Source organism: Haliotis asinina, chromosome 11 (genome assembly GCF_037392515.1).
Source record: "Haliotis asinina isolate JCU_RB_2024 chromosome 11, JCU_Hal_asi_v2, whole genome shotgun sequence".
Lineage (NCBI taxonomy): Eukaryota > Metazoa > Mollusca > Gastropoda > Lepetellida > Haliotidae > Haliotis > Haliotis asinina.
Window position 1 is genome coordinate 49122715 of NC_090290.1, and position 22459 is coordinate 49145173.

The window sequence follows — 22459 nt, forward strand, 5'->3', positions numbered from 1 at the left end:
GCGCATTCGGCTCAGATACGGTAGCCATGGCGTAGATATTGTGCTCAGATATCATCAGATGCGAACGAATAATAATTCAGTTATTTACGCAGTGTATTCCATAGTGTTGTCCGAGCTGTATTAGATATAAGTTTCGAATCCGATGCAGGTGTAACTCTTTTACGATCAGGTAATGTATTTAGGACCACAGTAAGTAGATAATCCTCCAGAACAACTCCAGAATCAATGTCATAAAGGCAACGTTGTGTCATGAAACATTACCGCTGGTTATTGATTCCTTGTATTGTTGGTTTAACAACGCTTGGTTGTGATTATTGAAGCCAGTTTATTGTGTCTGTCTGTGGATATGCTAATGACCTACTCAGGGACTTTACTGGCTTTGTATGAAACTATGGGACGATTAACAGGTTTTACACTTGATACTGGAACTGAAGCTTGACCTTGAGTTGGGATGAGGGTGGAGTTGCTTGTGAGTCTCTTTGCGTGTGTGAGAGAGAAACGGACAGAGGAAGGGAGAGAATGATTAACACAGAGAAAAATTGAGAGAGCAAGCGAGAGATAAACAAGAGAGGTGGTAACGTTTGGATGGGGATTCCAGAACATTTAAGTTCCAAAGCACATTTTAGGTTGGTAAATAGGTCCATTGTAAACAGTTATGAACGTTTATCCTTCACCGTTTCATACTCGCGTGTGCATGCTTGCGTGTGTGCGTGCGTGTGTGCATATGCGTGAGGTGGTCAGTTAAGACTGATATCGTACCCTCCTTTCCATCCCAGTTCGATATCTAATCAACAGTTTCTGAGCCCAACAGAAATTTCGGATTAAAACAATAGGCCCAGACCAACCAATGCCTGTCTAAAAGGTGACTAACTCGTGAGGATCCGGGTTAGAATTGATTTTCAGTAACCAATGCATGTCGTAACAGGGGACTAACAGAAACGGGTTGTCAAGCTCGCTGAAACTGGTGGGAAAATGTCAGCGTATTCCAACTGCGTAGATCGATGTTCATTCTGTCGACCACTGGTCCAGACTTGATTATTTACAGACCACCACCATATAGCTTGAATACTGCTGCTGAATGCAGAGTAAAACTAAATTCCCTCACTCACCTAAAAGGTAATTATGCTGTCGCAACACTCGACTTAATGAACCGAGTTGCCAAACACTTGCTGATCTAATCATATATGGCCGTATCGTGTCGACGACACATACCAGAAGTATTGCTCAAAAGGCGCTAAACAAAAACACACAAACAAAATCCCTTTCTGTGAAAGAGTACTTTTGAGGAGAGTCTCAAAATCTTCCATCCAGAGTAGCGTTTCACACATCAAAGAAAATATTACGCGTTTCAAATATCACAAACAGACGAGTGTCCCAACCTGTCAAAGGGTCGTCGGGTAGCACGTAACTTTCATGGGGGTCTCAAGTCCAAATGTTGGTAAACATAAAGAGGAAAATGAATGCCTTCAGTCTGTCGTAACCAATTAGCTGTCAAGCGCCAGTGTGGATGTCAGACATGTTTCACAAAGGTTGTGGTAGTCATGTTATGGTAACCTGTAGACTGACTAACATAAAAGCTAAGATGGTCGATGGACAATATCATAAAACGGAGATATAGAATGATAAAATGAATACCTATACATGACACAACTCCTATTTTAGTGCACATCGCAGTGTTTGCAAGGAGCGTTGCACCTTTCAGGAAAATGTGTGAACGTGGAACTCTGGTATTATAGAAACGTTTTAAATAATTGAGTGGAGACCTTGCGAACAGATAATAACTGCTGTCTTTGGACTTTTTTGTTTTATTTCAACTTTATTTTATTTTTTGTTCGTTTGTTTGTCTGTTTTTGTTTTGTTTTGGGGGGTTTCTTTTCGGGTGTGAGTGGGTTTTTTTGGTTTCTGTTTTTGTTCTCTTGCCTGACATGGTGATATCCATCATTTCATCTTTAGGCTTCAAGAACGTCATCAGTTGATTAACAGTGCAGATGGGCGTCGGTCTATATAAGAGGAGTCAGTTTGTGTGTTGCGTCACGCCACACTCAGCAATATTCAAGTTACTTGTATATGACACCGACGCCGGTCTGTGGTTAATCGAGTCTAGAACAGACAATCCAGTGATTCATATAGCTACATGGGATGAGAAGTTTGAATGCATGCGTGTTCATTTGTTTATGTTTTCTTTGGTTTGATTGCCATTTCATTTTTTGTGATGGGGTGAAGTGAATATTCAAACATAGAAGATAAATATATAGAAACCAAAGCGGTGGGATAGAAAGGTGGTTAATGCGTTGGCTTGTTCGGGTTGGATTCCCTGAAGAAATGCATGGCCAATTTCTGGTATTCCCCGGCGGAATATTGCTTATATTTCTGCAAAAAGCAGGGTAAACAATACTCCCTGATTCACGCACTCACGCACCACCTGTGAGGTGTCGGTGAAATGTTTCAAACGGTCATCTTTAAAAAGAGATAAGTGTTTCTTGAATTTTCATGCTCAGTACTTATACCCAAAAAGGCGCAGAAGTTAAGGTTTTAATAGGTGTGGACAATTCAGTGCAGAGATACCGGGGATAAAAACGGATCATATTAAAACAATAACATTCCCTTATTTTCTCCCAATTGGGTTCTTCAGTTCGCATTATAATGGGAGGGGCAGCGGGATAGCCCAATGGTCAAAGCGTGCAGAGATACCGGGGATAAAAACGGATCACATTAAAACAATAACATTCCCTTATTTTCACCAACAGATTTGTCTCTGAATAACCTATTTCCTTCTCCTGTTACATTGAGACACACGAAGATCTGAAAAAATAATTGGTCTTCGCAATCAATTTGTTTTTCATTAGAGGTGACTTTCAGGATCGGGTGGTCAGGTTCGCTGATTTGTTTGACAAGTGACACTGCATCCCGACTGCTTTTACTCGGTCACTACATGTGATGTTAATCACGGGATTGTCTGTTTCACATTCGATTATACACACGCGCGCGCGCGCAGTTCGCATTATAATGGGAGGGGCAGCGGGATAGCCCAATGGTCAAAGTGTTGGCTTCGTCATGCTGAAGACCCAGGTTCGATTCCCCACATGGACACAATTTGTGAAGCCCATTTCTGCTGTCCCACGCCGTGATGTTGTTGGAATATTGCTAAAAGCGGCGTAAAAACACACTCACTCACTCAATCCATTATGGTGGTCAATGTACCATTACAATATCCAAAGTGTTAAGCTATTGTATGGTGAAAGTGTTGTCGGTGTTATTGGTACCCTAACACCATTGACGCAGCTATCGTTAATAGCTCCGTGAACATTTTATGGCCTTCAAATGTTTGTGTGACAAAAGACTGAAGCGAGACTAGGTGCTAAAATTTGTCATAATTGTTGCAGTTTGTGAAAGGTTATGTCGTGACGTGTTCACTGGAAGTGTGTTACGTCCTTGAGGAGGGCATTACGACAGAACAAACTTCGCTCAGCTGTGGGAGAGATTTGTGTTTCAACATAATATGTTTCAAACACATTATAAGTTCGGCAATTTGAAATACTGTTTGCACGCTGTCACTGTTTATGTTGATGTTGTTAGGACGTTGCTGCTGTTGATATCACTAATCTTTTTTCCCAGTTGTTAGTATCGTATTGTTACAGTTAGTACGATGTTGCTGTTTATATTGCTGTTGTTTGAACGTTGTTACTGTTGATATCAGTAGTTTTTCCCTGTTGTTAGTATCATATTGCGCAATACAGTTCGTGAGTTGTTGTTGTCTATATTGATCCTGTTTGAACGTTGTTACTGTTGATATCAGTAGTTTTTTCCCTGTTGTTAGTATCATATTGTGCAATACAGTTCGTGAGTTGTTGCTGTCTATATTGATCCTGTTTGAACGTTGTTATTACTCATTTTTACTCTGTTGTTGGGATTATACTGTTACAGATGTCGCGAGTTTGTATTTTTATATTGAAGTTGCTTAAATGTTAATACTGCTGATATTTAATAACGTGTGGTAATATCTCATAAAAACCAATGAAAACCCTTCAATAATAGCGACCAATGTGGTTTTGTTTATTTCAAAATATTGCAGCTTTAACAACCATTGACAACAAATGTATCACCTTTGCTTCTGGGAGAGACATTCCAAACAAAATCGCATTCGCCCGTTCCCACAATTATCACAGATGTATGCAAATATTCTACGTCACATATTCAATAAAAAAAATGCATCGCATAATATCCATCACCGGATATACATACACATATACACCAACATATATCATAGTCAATACGTAATATATCACTCAAAAGAAGTTTAAGATCACGTCATGGTGGACTGACTATGGTATACTCAACCGCTAAAGAAACGCAACTCTGTTTTTTGTCAAGTTTATAAATAGAAGTCATAAACAAGAATGCATACGTTCATGAGATTATTTATTTATTTATTTATTTATTTATTTATTTATTTATTTATTTATTTATTTATTTATTTATTTATTTATTTATTTATTTATTTATTTATTTATTTATTTATTTATTTATTTATTGCGTTTCGTTTGCTGTCCAGTACAGTGTGTAAAAACAGTCCTTAACTGTTAGGGGGAAGGGGCAGTTAAAATTCAAGAGATCTCCAACCATACGATCACACTTAAAAAATGGCAGTTTTGAAAAACTCATGTCACGAGACATAGATTTTTAACTCTTGCTGCATAATAAAGACGTAGGTTGTCATGGCAACCATGCCAAATACATCCGATGGTAAAAATGATGGGTGTCACAGAAGCCTCAGAAATACACGATTATAATAATCTACTAAAGCTTACATCATTCTGCTTAGTTTATTTTTGCCACAATAAAGCTCCGTTAATCACGCTAAATAGGATCTAATCAATACTTATATACCCTGAAGTACCGTATCTTATGACGTCAATGCATTCGGTGTAATAATAAAGCTTATAAGTGTAAGAGTCAGCCATAAGAGGATCGGGTGGACGCAGTTCAGGATAACCGCATTCCAATACACATAGAATAACAGAATACAATATCTCACTTAAGATACGATTTCCCACTGTGAAATCTGATCCTAAAGGAGTTCAGATTAGGACGGATTATGGAACAGAGGCGGGGGTAGGTTGGGGGAAGTCTCAAAGCGATCGTAAGGCTACGACATTCGTAAGTCTATGTTAAAATATTGGAGTAACGAGCATCTTAGCTACGATCGCTTTCAGGAACGGGGCGCAGGTCTGAGCGATATTTTTCTGAACAGGACCTAAATTTTGAGAAAGGGAGCCCAGGTCTGAGCGATATTTTACTGAACAGGACCTAAATTTTGAGAAAGGGAGCCCAGGTCTGAGCGATATTTTACTGAACAGGACCTAAATTTTGAGAAAAGGAGCCCAGGTCTGAGCGATATTTTACTGAACAGGGCGTAAATTTTGAGAAAAGGAGCCCAGGTCTGAGCGATATTTTACTGAACAGGGCCTAAATTTTGAGAAAAGGAGCCCAGGTTTGAGCGATATTTTCCTGAACAGTGTTAGTCTTAAGAATCATACAGTAACATTAAGCTTCCACTATAGTCCCGCCCAGCACACCTATTGCGTTATAATAGGCCAGTTTTTTCACAATAAGTGAGCATTAGCCGGATATACCCGTCCTTTACAAGGTCTCTTAGTGAGTGCAGGATCGACAAGGTGGTGAGTTGTTCAGTATATCAATCACAGTTCAAAGCTGAATTATTCAAAGGCTGTGGGCGTATGACTCGTGCACCAGTAAACAACGAACAGACAAATATGACTTTTTAAAACCAGAGAAATTACGATCTTCATTTTCATTTTCCGGAAGTCTTGGTGACTAAAACAAATACTTCCGGTACACCGTGCTTCGATACAAACTAAGTGTCGATAGTGGATAACATTCCTGGACCCGGTTGTATCAACGCGTAATTATATAATCATCACTTAAACACTAATCATTGATTAAATTCTTAATGTTTGATTAGTTAATGAAGTGTTTAAATACGGTTGTATAAACCCTTATTTAAACAACCATTAACTAAGTATGCCTCTAATGAAGGTCTCGTCATTAAACCATCATTAACGTAGGGGAATCCCCTAATTATTATCCATGATGCATTGCGGGTAAACACTAATCTATCATCTGCATGATGGCTGTCGTCAGAAATCAAAGTAAATTTTGAAAGTTGTGAAATACAATTTCTAATTAACAGACCTAGTTGAAGAGCACATCCGTGTGTTAAACAGCAAACTGACTAACTCCATTTCTAATGACAAAAAAAGAAGCAGATACGGAACAAATTAACGGCCGAGATCAATAGCTTAGGGATAAGCAATAGAACGTCCAAAGAAATCAAGACAAAATGGGACAAAATGTTTCAAAATGCCAAACAAAAAAAAATGTTTTCGGATAGGTAGTTGATCGAATGTTCTGTTGTCTGCAATGTTGATGCGGCTAATGTTGAGTTTATGATACCCCCAAACCTTCATTAGCTTAATGATTGGTTAATGAAGGGATTCATTTAATAAGGGCTTCCTGCAACTGGAGTTAATCAATGCTTAACTAATCATAGTAAATTTAACAATTCAAGCTTATTTTTAAGTTTGATACAACCGGATCCTGAGCAATAGATTAATAAAACACTCCACAGAAATCGGCCACATTCCAAATAACCAATATATTCCGTAGTCGCTATTGAATGTAAAAAATCCATGAAGCAATAACGTGATCGCGATTACTAGATTCTTGAAAACATTAATATATAACACATAACATAACTCATTGAAAAACCCTCTGATTCTTGGAAACATAATACTGATCACTAGGAATTGTTGTTACCCTTCGACTTAGGCAATGATTGTTCAGTGAAACCCCCATAACTCGAAATATTGGGTCTCACGACAAAAGAACCGAGTCTAATGACAAGGTAGCAAAGGTGCAGAAATGAACGTTTCCTTACCTTCCAGTGTCGATTGTCAGCGACATTTAGCCAATAATGTGTACCTTCGATTTGTTTGTGCATACAGATATCAGTGAGCGAGCTAACCACTGACCCGATAGTCGGTGGCTAGTAAAAATCCAGTCGGACCAATGCACTGCTTAACAGACCGAGACAAATAAAGAGCAGACATGGAATATACCAAACGCTGAAAACCTTTAGAGAAATTTCTCCAATAAATGTTCAGATTTGTTAAAATTAACGGACCTACCTTTTTAAATACAGAGCAACGAGAAATCACAATTCTGTTAGGATTTCCTGAAAATGTGAAGAAACATGTAAATGAGCTAAACCGTCCATATATCACCTGGGCGTATATTTCTCCAACCATTGTGTACATTTGGCTATAGCCTTCTCTCGGATCTCTGCTGGAGGCGTCTCTGATCCCCTCCGATCACACGAGATTATGTCTCTGTATCGTATATCAAAATCACCAAATGTTATTTGAAAAGTTCGTTCTCGTTTGACTAAATTATACTTCCCCACCCCTGGGATTCGCATTGCTTCTGCATTGTCCAGTGTTTCAACAGAAGAGGATTTGGGTAACATATTCGACCTCTGGCTTATCTGAGGTAAGAGGCACTTATCTCCCCCTAGTCCTCTCCTGTTTCTGGAATCCATTAACTCAGTGACGGTACTACTTGATGCACAACTTCTTGCACTGTCTAAAGATCCATCCTCAACTTCACATGTTGATAGCATACCAATGGCAACATCACTTTGGTCAGTGTCAGTTAATGTTTGACCCTTATTCATTGTTTCACATGGAGCAACTGGCTTGAGACTAGAATTCTCTGCTCCCATTTCGTTCAAGGTCTCATTAATGGCATGTTGCGCTTCTAACGACATACGTGAAAATACTTTGAGATTTTTTCGTTTAGTTGGTCTGGGTAGTCGAGATGGTCTGACACCAGACGGTCTGGGGAAGTCATTTGCGGTTTGAATAACGGCGGGGCATGATCTGGACGTCTTATTACTTACTCGACTCACAGATGTATTAATATTTCGTGGCGTTGGTAAAAGAGCATCCATAGACTGAGCCACGTTGGTCGCTTGACCCACATTCTTAATCTGGGAATTAATGGAGGTTGTGTTGTCCACGACCCTGCATGTTCTCGCGCCACATGCTTTTAAAATGTCGTCTGCTGTCTTAGCCACCTCGGACCTGTCTCGCCACAATTTGACCTCCGGGACAGTATCCCGTCTAGGAACACAAGGATCCGGTTTCATTGTCTCCTTCAGAATGTCATCATCACTATCGTCGTCCCCGAAGTCGTCCACTTCGTTCACCCCGGCTCCAGTGCCTCCAAAACCAATGTCAACACTGCTTTTGCAAACTGATCGTCTGAACGGTATGGAGTTACGGGTTCTGTTACTCAGCCGAGACACACTGGCCTCTGACCTCTTGGACCGAGGTCCTGACAACTGCCGGACAGAGCTAACACTTGTACTTTGCATAATCTTCGTATGTAACTTCTGGTATTTCACCTCTAAGGATTTCATCCACTGGGGGTATGGGGAATTGGCATAACTCCCAGACACATCGCGAGTGCTCGCCAGGCGAGGGGCTATACCTGTTTTGGATCGCATTCTACCACTTATATGAACTAATTTCTATAAACTTATTGACTAGCAAAGACAGCGAGTAGCAACGGCTCTGTCCACCGGCTACGCCACCATTGTTTGGCTTTCCACAAGCGATACACTTTTGCCATTCACGGTAGGAGCTGTTGTAAGATATGTACACAATCGTGTTTTCGTCAATACAAACGACCCTGAAGAGGTAACAGGTCGTTGAATACCCGTGCGTCTTGCCTACAGTTCGCTCAGTAACAGATTGTATCCACGTCGGGTAGGTTGTGTATTATGTTGACTGCCAGTCATTCCGTAATGAATGTGATCTCAAACCACCCATAACATTTGTCTTATCAATGACGCGTCGACGACGGCAAAGCGTTGTGCGAATTCCGAGCTTTTGTAGCCAGCAATCCTGCACTGAATGATCTGACTGGTTGAACTTTCTCAAGATTATCGAATATCAACGAGCGTGCTGTGCCTCAACAGTCGTTTGTCATTTGTAATCAAAAGCACAAATCTTGGAACCAATTAATCAGTTACATGCTCCGAGATTACGTTTAGTGAAGGTGTATGTCCCAGAGGAATAGTCCCTCGCTTCCGTGCTATGACGTCATGATTTATTTTCGATCCAGTCGTTTTCCGTCCAGTACGAAGTCTCATATCGTGTTGAAATCTGCAACACAGAAATTTAATACATCGTAAGTGAGAAAACGAGGCGTCTACGATAAGGTGTTTGGTGAGTTTTCTTTAGGTTACATTTGTCAAAAGCTTAGATGAAATCTTTACAAACATCCATCAGACAGAGAATAAAAGATCCAATTCTAAAGATTGCGTATTTTAAAGGCAAAGACGTGCTAAAAAGGTAGCTATCTATCAAACGTGAAATACGAACTCACGTAAGACTTATATTATTTATATTACTTATTCTTTCAGGTATATGCAGATCTGTGATAACCCAGATCCCTCTAAGATGCGGGTTAGAATTGATCTTCACTAACCCATGATTGTCGTAAGGGGCGACCACTCGCTAAATTGGTTGACACATGTCATTGTATCACAATCGCGTACACCGATGTTCATGCTGTTGATCACTGGCTCACAAACAGAACAAATCTCGGTAGTCACATATTCCGATAAGCATGGGTTGACCAAGATGAAACATACACGGTGTGATTTAACAGACAGACAAACAGACAGGTTTATTTCGTAGCTATGGCCATGAGGCCAATAGTACAAAATGACATCTTGTGTTAAATTACTGCAGAACGCCTGGACAAGATTTGGGTCACTGGGTGTGATTTAATTCTTCTTACGTTCCAATCTCCCAGTAACAGTTGCACAAATGGTATTAGAGATCTTTTGACTGAACTACCTGCACTCTTGCAAAGTGATGTTTCCAAGGTCACGCGTCATAATACGTCTCCCACCACCGCCTCCTGCTTCAGCTATGGTACACCACGAAGTCATAAAGTGGCACTTCAATTATTCAGATTAATTCCATTCTCTATCCGTGTATTTATCGGCTTTGTTCTGACGACATCAAGCAGGAAGTATCTTTCCTTATATATTATTCAGTGTGGTGTTTTTTTCCACCAGTATTTCTTTTGTCTTTGATTTCTGCTACACGTCCCTTGGTAACACTATGGCTTACATTCTTTATCCCTAATGCAGTTTTCTAATGTTCTCAAACTTTAAGAAATGCTGAAAGGGAGATTTTTCAGCCATGGTGAAACGTAGCATAGCAAGAACTGCTTCGTGCTAGGGACTTGTTTCGTCATGCTTAAAGCAGTAAGAATGTTTGTATTGAATGCCTAAACAGAGAGTAAAATGTTGCCATACTTAAAGAAGAAGGGATGTTTGGCTATATACTTGAAGAAGAGGGGTCTTTGAACACACGAGAAAGTGTGTTTGACCATTAAGGACGAAGGGTCTGGAGCATTATCAAAGGGTGGTCGTTCGGCCATGTTTACAGAAAGGGTTTTGGCCATTGAATCTGCAGCCTTTACATGTTCGAGGCTAAAATATAACCGAAATTTTGATTCAAACAAAAGACACTGCGTTTATTGTCAACATGCAAGAAGATATTTTACCCAATATTTGATTTTTTCAGTACTAATTCATTACATAACTCATCTTGAACAAATGTGTAAAAGTTCTACAATTAAGTTAGAAAGAAAATTTACATCATAATATTCCCACGAGCTTTAGTTTTCACTTAAACTCAATCTCATACATAACCAAACTTCGGAAATCTAACTCTCACAAAACTTTTATCGATGTACTTCACACCGCTACAACCTCATATCGGCCATAATTGGTAATAAACCTTGCAACATGAAGCCCTCGTTGTAGGGCTTGTCAAATAACAGCAAATAATATATGGGTATTATATGCCATGTCGAGCTGAGTAGACAATTTCACACCAGACTAAACCGTTAAGCTGAACTAATCCCGTAAGATAGTCGTCACTGACTGATTTATACCACCAGATGCCAATCACAGGCGGGTTGAATTCCTAATCCGGGTTGAATTCCTGGTTGAACAGAAGACGGCTAGTGAGATTTGGTAGGCATACCCAGAAAGGTACCGCAGCTTTATTGTAAGTGCATAAATTTTGTATGGACTAATAAAGAGGCTTTATAAAGCAGTAGCGTATATTTTTCAAAAGAATTCGAAATTTAATTCCTTTGCACCTGGATCAGGTTGGTTTTAGTTTCTTTGGGTCAGAGTTGGTTCGCTTTATGCGATTTCATTTTATATCGGCTTTTCTATATGCTGTTTGTAGGGCCGAGGGTATGGCGGTAAAATACGTATTGAAATCCCTGGCACAAGAGGGTAGCTTCGAACTAGTCACTTTTTATATAGCAATGAAAAAATCGATAAATTTTGAGTCTATTGATCCCGACGTACATTTAAACTGTGGCACCTTGTATATGTTACACGATCGTGAACATACTGAAAGAGTAGCGAGTGTGTATTCAGCTTATGGGGACGTGGTGGGCGAACTGTACAAGGAGCCAGGCTATAGCTATTGAGTGCCGGGATCGAACCCAACTGTGACCGTGTGTAAAAATATAGTGTCAGCTTTGTGTGCAGACTCTTTCAGTGTTGTCACAACCTCTAGCCTACAGTACACAACCCTCTGCATTTAAACGAACCCACGAATCCATTGGTAGATGACCAGATGATGGCCACATGAATACGTGCAAACACCTAGTTGCGGGTACACATGGATAAGTACTGTTACTATGTGTCCCAGTCCACATCTGTGAATAGGTACCTTATGAAGATGGGAAAACCGTATTAACTTGGTGCGCCGAGAGGCTGCAAGATTTGTATGATCCCCAGGGGGTTGAGACTGATACTCCGAAGTGCTGTTGAGATTGATCCTATGATCGAGGGAAACCAAAAGCGCCTGTAAGCAGCCTAGCTCGAACTCGGCGCTATATAAATAAATGATAATAATAATAACTAAGGGTTCCTTAAACGTATAGTTTGTATTCAGCAAGTCCAATAGGGGTTCGAGCCTGTGGGGCCAGACCCCTTGGTACTGCATGCTCTGAGTCACAGGGCACCGCTCAAGGGGAAAATTTATGTTAATGCCCTTATTTTCAAATATCAGTTTCATCGTCCAGTGAAACCTTCATTCCGTGATAGATCTCATTTTAAAAAAATTCAACTTGCCAAGAGGAGGCCCTCAGTGATTCCGGCGAATGGGAGCTAACAGATAGCATTGATAACAGATAACAATATCAATGATTTGATTAAGTATTATTTATGAATGAAGGTAGCAGGTTTCTCAAGCACATTACCTGATGTTGAACATTGTTAACTGCAGATGAAAAGAATGCTTAATACAAGAGGTTTAAACCATGGAGGACACGCACGTACCGCGCTAGGAGCGATTGGAAAGGGCAGCACTGGTTTGACTGCATTTGTTAGATGGGTGGTCCAGAGATGGTGGATGCTGGTGATGTTAGTGATCAGTGGGCTGCACTGATGGGTAAAGGTGGCGAACAAAATGTAACGTCAATGGATGGGTTCACAGATCAATGACTTAAGAAGATGTGGGCAGAAGTGATGAGTAAATATGGCGAACAAAACGTAACGTCAATGGATGGCTTCACACATCAATGACTTACGATGAAGTGGGCAGAATTGATGAGTAAATATGGCGAACAAAACGTAACGTCAATGGATGGCTTCACACATCAATGACTTAAGATGAAGTGGGCAGAAGTGATGAGTACATATGGCGAACAAAACGTAACGTCAATGGATGGGTTCACACATCAATGACTTAAGATGATGTGGGCAGAATTGATGAGTAAATATGGCGAACAAAATGTAACATCAGTGGATGGGTCCATAGATCAATGACTTAAGATGGAGTGGGACTTCCAAAATGAAAGTCGGACAACTGGTAGTCTAGACTGCGTACTTTGTGTACCCCTCTGATGAGTGTGAATTGGCACGGCTCCCACGGCCGAAAGCTATGATTACACGATGCCATTTTTAGAAAGTGGTCAAATGCAACATATGACATATTTGGGATTTCACTTTCTTAGTAGTCGCGGTTGTTGAGCGGGCTAGGCGGCTGACTTTGTGTGCTGGCGATTAGGTGCCTGACTCTGAGGGTGCGGGTTCGAATCCCGGATGGGACTCAACCGAAAAAAGTACTAGATTTTGTACTTTACTAAGAAAGTGAAATCCCAAATATGACATATGTTAAGAAGATGATGATCGCTGAGAATAGTAGACATGTAAGGTTCATCTCCAGTCAATAGACTGGAGGGTGTTGTAACTTAAGAGACCATTGTAGGGTTGGTGATTAATGAGTTTGGTGGATGGGTAGAGTTGCTGGATGGTTAAGGTTTGAGATCGCCACAACTTCTAGAGATTTCTTACGGATGGTTAGTGATCAGTTAGGTGGAAGGGTAAGGTTGGAGATCTAAGTACTCCAAGTATATGAACGATGGTCGAGGCTGATGAATGACAAATCATATGGATTATGCGAGTGGTGTGTTCACATAAATAAATGATTAAGTAGGCAATGTCTGCCATTTGATAATACAACCACGATTTAATTATGCATTGATATTGTAATAACATCACACACGTGGTCATTACGGAACTGTAAAAAAATACCAAAGTGAAATCTAAGCCTAACTATACACATGGCACGCTTGAGGGCATCTACGAGACAATGGACTGAACAATGACATTGTCTGAAACACTGGCAGATGTCAGGATACCTGATACCGATCCGTTACACTGCAGATACAACTGTTATTGACTACATCGCTACCACTGTATGCTACAAAGACTCAACGCATGATTGCATGTTTCAACGAGGACATGTGAAATAGATAGTACTGCAACACTAGTGGTTTTACGTGAAGACACTGTAACGTTGTACTGACATGTGCTGCTGCATGGGGAGACAGGAAGTAGACGAAAAATGCCACATGCAAGCAAATATATGCCACAATGAACTGAGAAATATTGAGTAATATAGTATAATTATGTATTATGATGAAGTGTGACAATATCTGGTAATATATTACACCATAGAAGTCATGGTAACGTATTATGATGCAGTGTGGAATATCGGGTAATACAGTGATTGATTAACATTCATCTACTCAGTTGGAATATGATAACGTGCCTCAAGTCAACGAGCCCGATCATCCGATCCTGTCAGTTGCCTTTTACGACAAGCATGGTTTGCTGGTGATCAGTTCTTACTCGGATCTTCACAGGTGGTGACACTGTACATTTCTCAACCAAAGCAACTGTTACACTTAATTCTGCTCCGAGAATACGGCGTAATATTATAACACACAATATTACACGGGGCTACGCGTTTTAATGCGCTGAGAATGGCGGAATATAGTACACAATACCACACACGGTGGCTTCATAATACATCATGCAGTGCAAAGCACTGGGTTACCTGACACATCGTAACACACAAGGATACCCTTTATTGTACGGTATGTGTACTCACATGTTTTACACATCAGGCTAGTCAGCTACTTCCTGGCTTAACCATACCGCTAATATCATAAATGAAATGAAACGATTGGTGATCTAGTGGTTGAAGTGTTAGCTCGCCTCACCGAAGACCCAGGTTCTTTTCTCCCCGCATGGGTACAGTGTGAAAATCCCATTTTTGGGCCTCCTTTCACAAAGCATGCGCACTAAGGTGATCGTAAGTCACTATGGTAACCTTAAAGTAATGTTAAGGAATGGGATTTTAGGTTAACCTAAGAGACGGTGAAAGGAGCCCCTGGTGTCCCCCGACGTGATATTGTTCTAATATAAAGAGCAATAATGTATAATATATAATAATAATAACAATATAAAGCTGTTTCAAACCAACCTAACTCCCTAACTCTCTCAGTCGTAACTGAAATAACAAAGGGAAAAAGAATCGATATTTGGTTCTTTTCCTGACCGGAATATTGACAGATATCAATCAGATTACCAAATGTTATAACCACTAAGGACACTGACTATGAACCTAACCAATACAGAGAAAAAGTAGTTCATTTAAGTGTGTCCACCTGTTAGGGATCAAATCTTTAATTCCTACCTTTAACCCGTGCTTATACACAAGCTGAGTACAGCTCAAACATAACTGTAAGTTAAAGTCGCACTTGTACACAACTTAAGTACAGATCAAACATTAAATTTAAGTCGTACTTACACACAACCTAAGTATACCTGGAACATTAACTTTAAGCCTACTTGTAATATCGTAACAACAGGTCCGACTTTAACGTAACAGTTAATTTCCATCAGACTTAACAACAACTATGACAGGTTAACTGACCTTTCACAAAATTCAACAGCTTAACTCAAGCACAACTTGTAACTAACAGTCTCCCAGTAATTACCACTCTTCACTATAACTGTTCATATCACTGGTGCTTGTAACTACCATGGCCTACTTTCACGCAGCACTAAGGTGATATTAAGTCACAAAGGTAACTTAGTTCAGTGTTAAAGAATGGAAGTTAATGTTTACCATAGTAAAGGCTTCTTCGTGAAAGGAGTCCTTGGTCTCCAGGGGTGGAGAAAAAGAACATATCTCAAGTTTTAATCGGGAATCATTAATGTTATGGTAACAGACATCAAAACGCACCCACTGACGTGTCATGTCATACACACTTAAATCTACTTAATACAAGAGTCCCAAGTAAGCGTCTTGTGTACGACAAGAAACACTAGCAAAATACACCTGTCCTGTAGCCATGTAGTTGGTATACAAGCCTGCACGTCTAACACACAGCCGCCGCCGTAACGACATATACTGCCCGCATAGAAGTGTATTATTAACATGTTAATGTTTGTTTGCTTGTCTATGGAAGTGAATTGAACACGTTCGGCTGACTTAACCTATCACGGCGGTTTCAAAAGTCGCTAGGTGTGAGAGCAGTTTCCCATGTCGTAAACAGCCAAGTATGGAATCCCAGAGGGGATATTGTCGCTTTGTCGTATTGTTGTGTTCAGGGCTTCATGAAACATGCATAACAAGTCAAAATGAACAACAAAGCGACAATGTCGTACCTAGAATTCCATAATTCCATAATCGTTTGCTTGAAGAAGGATATGAGCCTCAGGGAGGAAATGTAAATCTATTTTACGTTGTTGATCGTGACTTGTTTTAACGAACTGGGTGCTGTTGTACCAAAAAACCTTAAGTCTATGATAGGGCGTGGGACCTGAGCGCAAAGATCGCTTTGTAAGATGGTACCAAGATCTGTGGCAGTCCACTGAGCGTACAGACACATAATGACAAAAAAAAGATTTAAGTTTAAAAAAAAGCACATAAAAGTTTCAGTACTTTCGGGTTGCCAGTGGTTACATTTAAATATACACGTTATTCATCTTCACTATGACAAGGATTGTATTGTATTGTATTGTATTGTATTGTATTGTATTGTATTGTATTGTATTGTATCGTATCGGTGCATTATGATCAATTTTGTTAAGCTGTGCTTCACATTTAAGTAGGTAGCGTTGAGTTGTATGATGAAGACTACATGAAACAACACACTGACACACACTGATGTTAGTCTACAGTAAGTGAGTTTCGTTTCACGCGGCATTTAGCAATATTCACGACGTGGAACACCTGAAATGGGCTTCACACATTGTACCTTTGTGAAGATTCGAACGCAGGTTTTCGGCGTGACGACCGAACGCCATAACCACTAGACTATCCCACTGCAATTTGTTAGCCTGAAGGAATCCGGAATGTTTGTTTGTTGATTATTACAGGCGTATGGCAGAGTATTTGTATTTAATGGAGTCTGTACCAGACAATCCGGTGCTCAACTAAATGGGCATTGATACAAAGCAACTGGGTTATGATGAGATGCGTCAGCCACAGGTCAAAACAAAATGTAAATCTTACTACCCATAAACACAACGCTTGATTTGCACGTGCACAAAACAGTAGCCCCATACACGTGCATGGGGTCCCATTCTTGATTTTGACGTTTTTTCAAGAGGGTCGAGAAATCACTTAAAACAATAATTTAGACACTCATCTTGCATCACACATTTGTTAGTGTTTGTTTCTAGTCGTTTGATTTAAATTGAAAATCGTATACATGTAAATTACATGCAATACACCAATCATCTTTCAAAAGCGACTACATTCCAAATAACTATGGTTGTACGGAAGTGCAAATTATTATGCACTCTCAAAACATTCAATAATATCATGTCACCATTGATTGACTACGATAAATCACCTAAATATTTTTAATCGTAAATTTTAAAAAATGAAAATCCTCTACTTTTTTAAAGAGTATATGATAGATGTGGTCTCACTTTAGGCAAGTGAGTTTGATCCAAGTTGCCTCCAAGTTGCCTCTTTCCCATAGCAAGAAATGGCTATCCGGTGAGATATGTCATATGACAACTAACCTTCCAGTACCTCACAGACAGCTTGGTTTACAATAATTATCAGATTGTGTGTTAGCCCTTTGAGCATTAACTTTTACATAGAGAAGGCTCATTATATATTCATGTTTATTTATTATTATGCACTTGTCTTTGGTAATGTTTTGACGGTGAGGTATTAAATGAGATATCATTTTCGATATCACCTGCATCATAACAATGATTAACTCACAGCAACTGACGCACACACGGCGTTTCAAAGACACCTGGTGTTAGTCTTACAGTACACACTAATGAGCAGAGTGAGTATTTACTGCCAGGTTTTAAAAGTTGAGGGCAAATACACATTTCGTTTCAAAGAAAACAGAGTCAGGTTCATTGTACACACTAATGAAGAAAGGGGTGTTTTACATTCACATTCCTTTGTCTTTCAGTTTGAGTATGTTTATGCTGACAAGACATACCTTTGTGAGATTCTTGACATAGCGGTGCAGGCACATTCACACTTACACCTGGAGTAAGCAGAGTTCGGATGTATCGGTGAAATGAGATCCTGTCGTCTGCTTCCAAAGTCAAACTGTATAACACATATCTTTAGAACGTTATTGTTTGATTCTGTACGGGCAGACTATGTACAGTAGCTTCTCAATCATGTCGTCTGCTTCTAAATCATGTCGTCTGATTCCCATGCGTGACAACATGCGTCTCATCGTTCTTGTCTGATTCTGTACAACCTTACTTGGTGCAGCGGCTTCTAAATCATGTCTGCTTCTGAATCGCGTCGTCTGCGTCTTACAACAGCACGTGCAAATCTCCTTGATCTGTCTCCGTTGAGTTCATAATGAACGTTTATCCCGAGATATCTCCGGAAGATCTCTAATTTCTAATCCTGAAAAAGTCTTCTCCCACTCACGCACGTCGCACTTATACACCATTCGAGGTATCCAGGTAAATACCCTTCACATGGGATTTCAACAGTTCCTGACAATCTCCAAACAAAGTCGTCCACTACTTGTCCTGAAATGACAATCTCCCTCTCAAGTCCTCCCAGCATTCCTTGGGTCCTAAGTCAGTGAGCCCAACATGGGTTAATCCCGCCTGTACGTTTATCAGGCGATCTGTGATATTTGACTACTCGGGGTCTGAATAACAACGTTAAACTTTGACGCTGAACACTATTAAGCTTTAAATGTCGACCGGGCTGTTCTAGCCAAGTCTGAGTGAGTGAACGTTCCCTAAATGACAAATAAATCCACAATATAAACTCGACCTCCCCGAATTTGCACCTTAGTTACCGTACACTGTCGGTGTTGATCTTAACTCGCGGCGATCGATTTATCCATCGGCTCAGTCCCTCCATTAAGATGCCAGTTACGTTGAATCCTGAGGTGCGTTTGTCCGCTGTTGTCGTTGTGAGACGAACGAGTGAACTAATGTAAATAGCAGTAATAGAAAGGGCGTGGGTATGATTAGAAACCCAATTCGGAACAGGTAGCATTGATTGGACTTAGTTTGGATCTACGTTACAGTTCAAGTAGACAGGAGCGTTGATTATATTGTCGCAAACTCATAAACCACATGGTCTTACTGCTGCGGTGTTTCAACATGCCATAGCGCTGGCACATTTTCACTTCAGTTATGTAATGAGTACATGTGCACATGTCAAAGTGGTCTTAAAAAATTTGAGAACTAGGGAACATATGACTGGACCGTCCGTTTCCCAGTAGACACAACGTCAGTGTAGATCAGTGTAAATCTTTAAAAATGCTCTGGGCCACGCAAGTTCTAACGAGCGAGAATGTGTCAGGTGATTAACGATATCAACAAGAATGCATTTTTTCTGGTTAAGGCAAGATCATATTCACCAGATAAAGGGTGCAAAATCTAACCCTGAAACGTTGTAAGAAACAATTACACGTTGTTGTTTTTTTTGTTGGTTTTTTTTGTGTGTTTTTTTGTTTGGTTGATTTTTTTTTGATTTTTTGATTTTTTTAATTTATTTTCTTTTATTTTTTGCTCTTGTTGTTGTTGTTGTTGCTTTTTTTTCTTTTTTCATGTTCAGAGTCTTTACACGCTTGTAGTGGACAGACCATGTGCGCGAATCGAATGCAAGATGCGGATGATGTCATGGCGAAGGGACATAACTTTTTACAGCTAACTGACCCGCTTTACATAATAGTCCACCCTCAGCCCCTCATACCTGGGTAACCAATATGTGTGTCCTAAGTCGGAGTTAGGATGTTTTTGTGTTAGGTGTTTTTGTTTCGGTTGTAAAACGCCTTACTCATCAAAATGTAGATACAAAGATGATGGTCTGTAAAGAAGTAGGTTTGGGCAAGATAACCCAGTGACTGACATCATGGGCTTGTGATGACATGAATCAACTCTTTCAACGAACCGGACCACCTAAGTGAGTGAGTGACTGAGTGAGTGGGTTGGTGGATGGGTGAGTGGGTGAGTGAGTGAGTGGGTTGGCTGGTGAGTGAGTGAGTGAGTGAGTGACTAACCTAGAAATTGGGTTCGAACACACTGCCATGTCATGTTTCGTGCATATCCACCTGGTACGCCCACCTGCAGAGTGAATTGCTACGAGGGTGAGAATCTTAACATATGAAAGGTGTGGCATTATAACGAAGCCAAAACCACATAACTACACCAGGTCACACAATGTGCTGTCACCTACCAGAGTTATACAGGAATCAAAACCGAAACTGCGGCGTTCCGAGCTAACGATTTGTACACAGAACCATCATAACGCCGACAATTCAGTAATGTAGACGACAACGTCACAGAAAATATTGACTTGGAAGATTATAGTCCTAACAAAATGTTCCTAGGCATGGAACAGTCACTGGAACACTCAAAGCTTGAAGCGCAGAACGTAAATATGATACCTTATGTACATCACGCTCTGCAAGAACTATTTCATTTTCAAACCCGTCAGTCAAATCACTCATCACTTCCCCAAACCTGTTTATGAAATTACTCACTCATTCTGAAAACTTGTTTATCAATTCATTCACTAGTTCCAGAAACCCGCTTATCAAGTCACTCACTCATTCCAAAAACGTGTTTATCAAATCACTATCTCATTCCAAAAATCCGTTTATCAAGTCACTCTCATTCCAGAAACTCGTTTATCAAGTCACTGCCTTATTCTAAAAACACATTTATTCATTAAGTCACTCACTCATTCCAAAAACCCGTGTATGAAGTCTCCCACTCAATCCCAAAACCACAAACTCACTTTCATCAGGAGGCTCATTCATTGGCAAATCCCATTTATTGCGTCGCCTGATTCAAAACAGAGTCAAATGACCCATTCACTGGCCCATTTCCACTTTTAAGAAACCTTCCAAGTGCACGGTAACGTCTTTAAGCAGAGCTTATCAAAGTAACCAGTAATGATTGCTGTGGTGAAGACGTCGTCTTGTCTTGTGAAGTGTCTATTGCAGTGGGGAGTAGATCGTATGTGTTTATCCTTATCTGGACATGTTCATGGGGACACATATCGACATGAATTTATTGGCCTTTTCAATCTATCAAGACAACGATAACATCCTCGCCCCCTGTGGTGACTGGGTACGGTGGCCTCGATCAAGGTGCGTGCCTATTATAATGAAAGTCAATTCTTTACTTCGATACTTCGAGTAAATGAATTTTTGGTGACGAGTTCAGTCGATCTGTTAAATTCCACTATCAACTGGAGTCAAGTCGGAAAAATGTCTAATCGGCCAGGCAGGATGTTTTTTTTTTTTGTTTGTTTTGTTTTTTATTATTATCATTATTATTCTCTGAACAGGCAAATAGTCATGACAAAGCGGCTATGATGATAGCGCTAAAATGACTGTAAACGGACAGGTCCGGATGACGAATACTGCCCTCGGTATGTGTGCATGTTACACTGTCTTCACACAGTGATGTCTAGTGAGCGCTTTTGCAATTTGAAATTGATGTCTAACTATCTAACTACCTGCAACATCTAAGTAGTCTTCATTTTAAAGTGAGTTTAGTTTTACGCCGCTTTTAGCAATATTTTAGCAATATCACGCAAGGAAATGCCTGAAAAGGTCTTCACACATTCTACCCATTTCGGGAATCGAACTCAGGTCTTCAGAGTGACGAGTGGTGAATGAAGGTATTGTCCTGATCCTGACACCACCTCTCTGACAATTACAGAGGTTAAGGCGTCGCTCGTCACGCCGAAAACCCGGGTTTGCTTCCCCACATGGATACAACGTGTGAAGCCAACTTTTGGGTGTCCCCCGTTGTGAAATTGCTGCAATATTGCTACAAGTGGCGTAAAACTCACTCTCACAATTGCATATTACGTTTGAATATTTACAGAGGGACAATAAGCTTTGACTTGGTACGAACAACGAAGAGAGCTCTGTGTTATATCAACATGACCAACATTTCGGTGATGGTAATAACGCGGTAATCAAGCAAGGGTTTGTAGCTACACCTAGACGCCGGTCACATTAGTATTAGAGAAGCTGTCTATCCATGTGTGTCCACGTTGTTCATTACACCAACCTTTACATACCATTCAAAGATGTTCACTTGTAACGGTTCAGACAGAAAGGATTTCGGTTTGTCAGTGATACTGAATATATGCATGTTGTTAATTAATACCAGGAAAAACCACCCGCTCATTTATCCATTCACCCATCATCTCTAATACCAACTCAGTTCCTCATCAAGCTTTCATACCGTAGAAGATCCGGGTTGGAACTGATCTTCAGCAACCCGTGTTTGTCTTAAGAGGCTTGTTTGACACTTGTCATCATGTTCCCAATGCTCAGACTGATGCTCGTGCTGTTGATCACCGGGTTGTCTGGTCCAGTCATGTAGATGGAATATTGTTCAGTGGGGCACAAAACAATCACCACTCACTCCAACACCCGAAACCCGACACACTGACACACACAGACACAAACACACATATTTGGAACACAAACATTC

The 22459-nt window shown here is 40.3% G+C and overlaps 1 protein-coding gene across 1 annotated transcript; it reads right to left on the reverse strand.

Annotated features, from left to right (window-relative positions):
* Nucleotides 1-5779: 5779 nt before the first annotated feature.
* LOC137256174 (uncharacterized) lies at nt 5780-18042 on the reverse strand. The gene is made up of 2 exons (XM_067793880.1): nt 17959-18042; nt 5780-9248 (listed from the first exon to the last, which is right to left on the reverse strand). Exon 2 carries the CDS (start codon nt 8585-8587, stop codon nt 7301-7303), a length of 1287 nt encoding a protein of 428 aa, XP_067649981.1. The 5' UTR covers nt 8588-9248; nt 17959-18042; the 3' UTR covers nt 5780-7300.
* Nucleotides 18043-22459: the final 4417 nt, after the last annotated feature.

Excerpts from the sequence above, each read along its gene's own strand:
- LOC137256174 (XM_067793880.1), bottom strand. The coding sequence starts at position 8,587 with ATGCGATCCAAAACAGGTATAGCCCCTCGCCTGGCGAGCACTCGCGAT.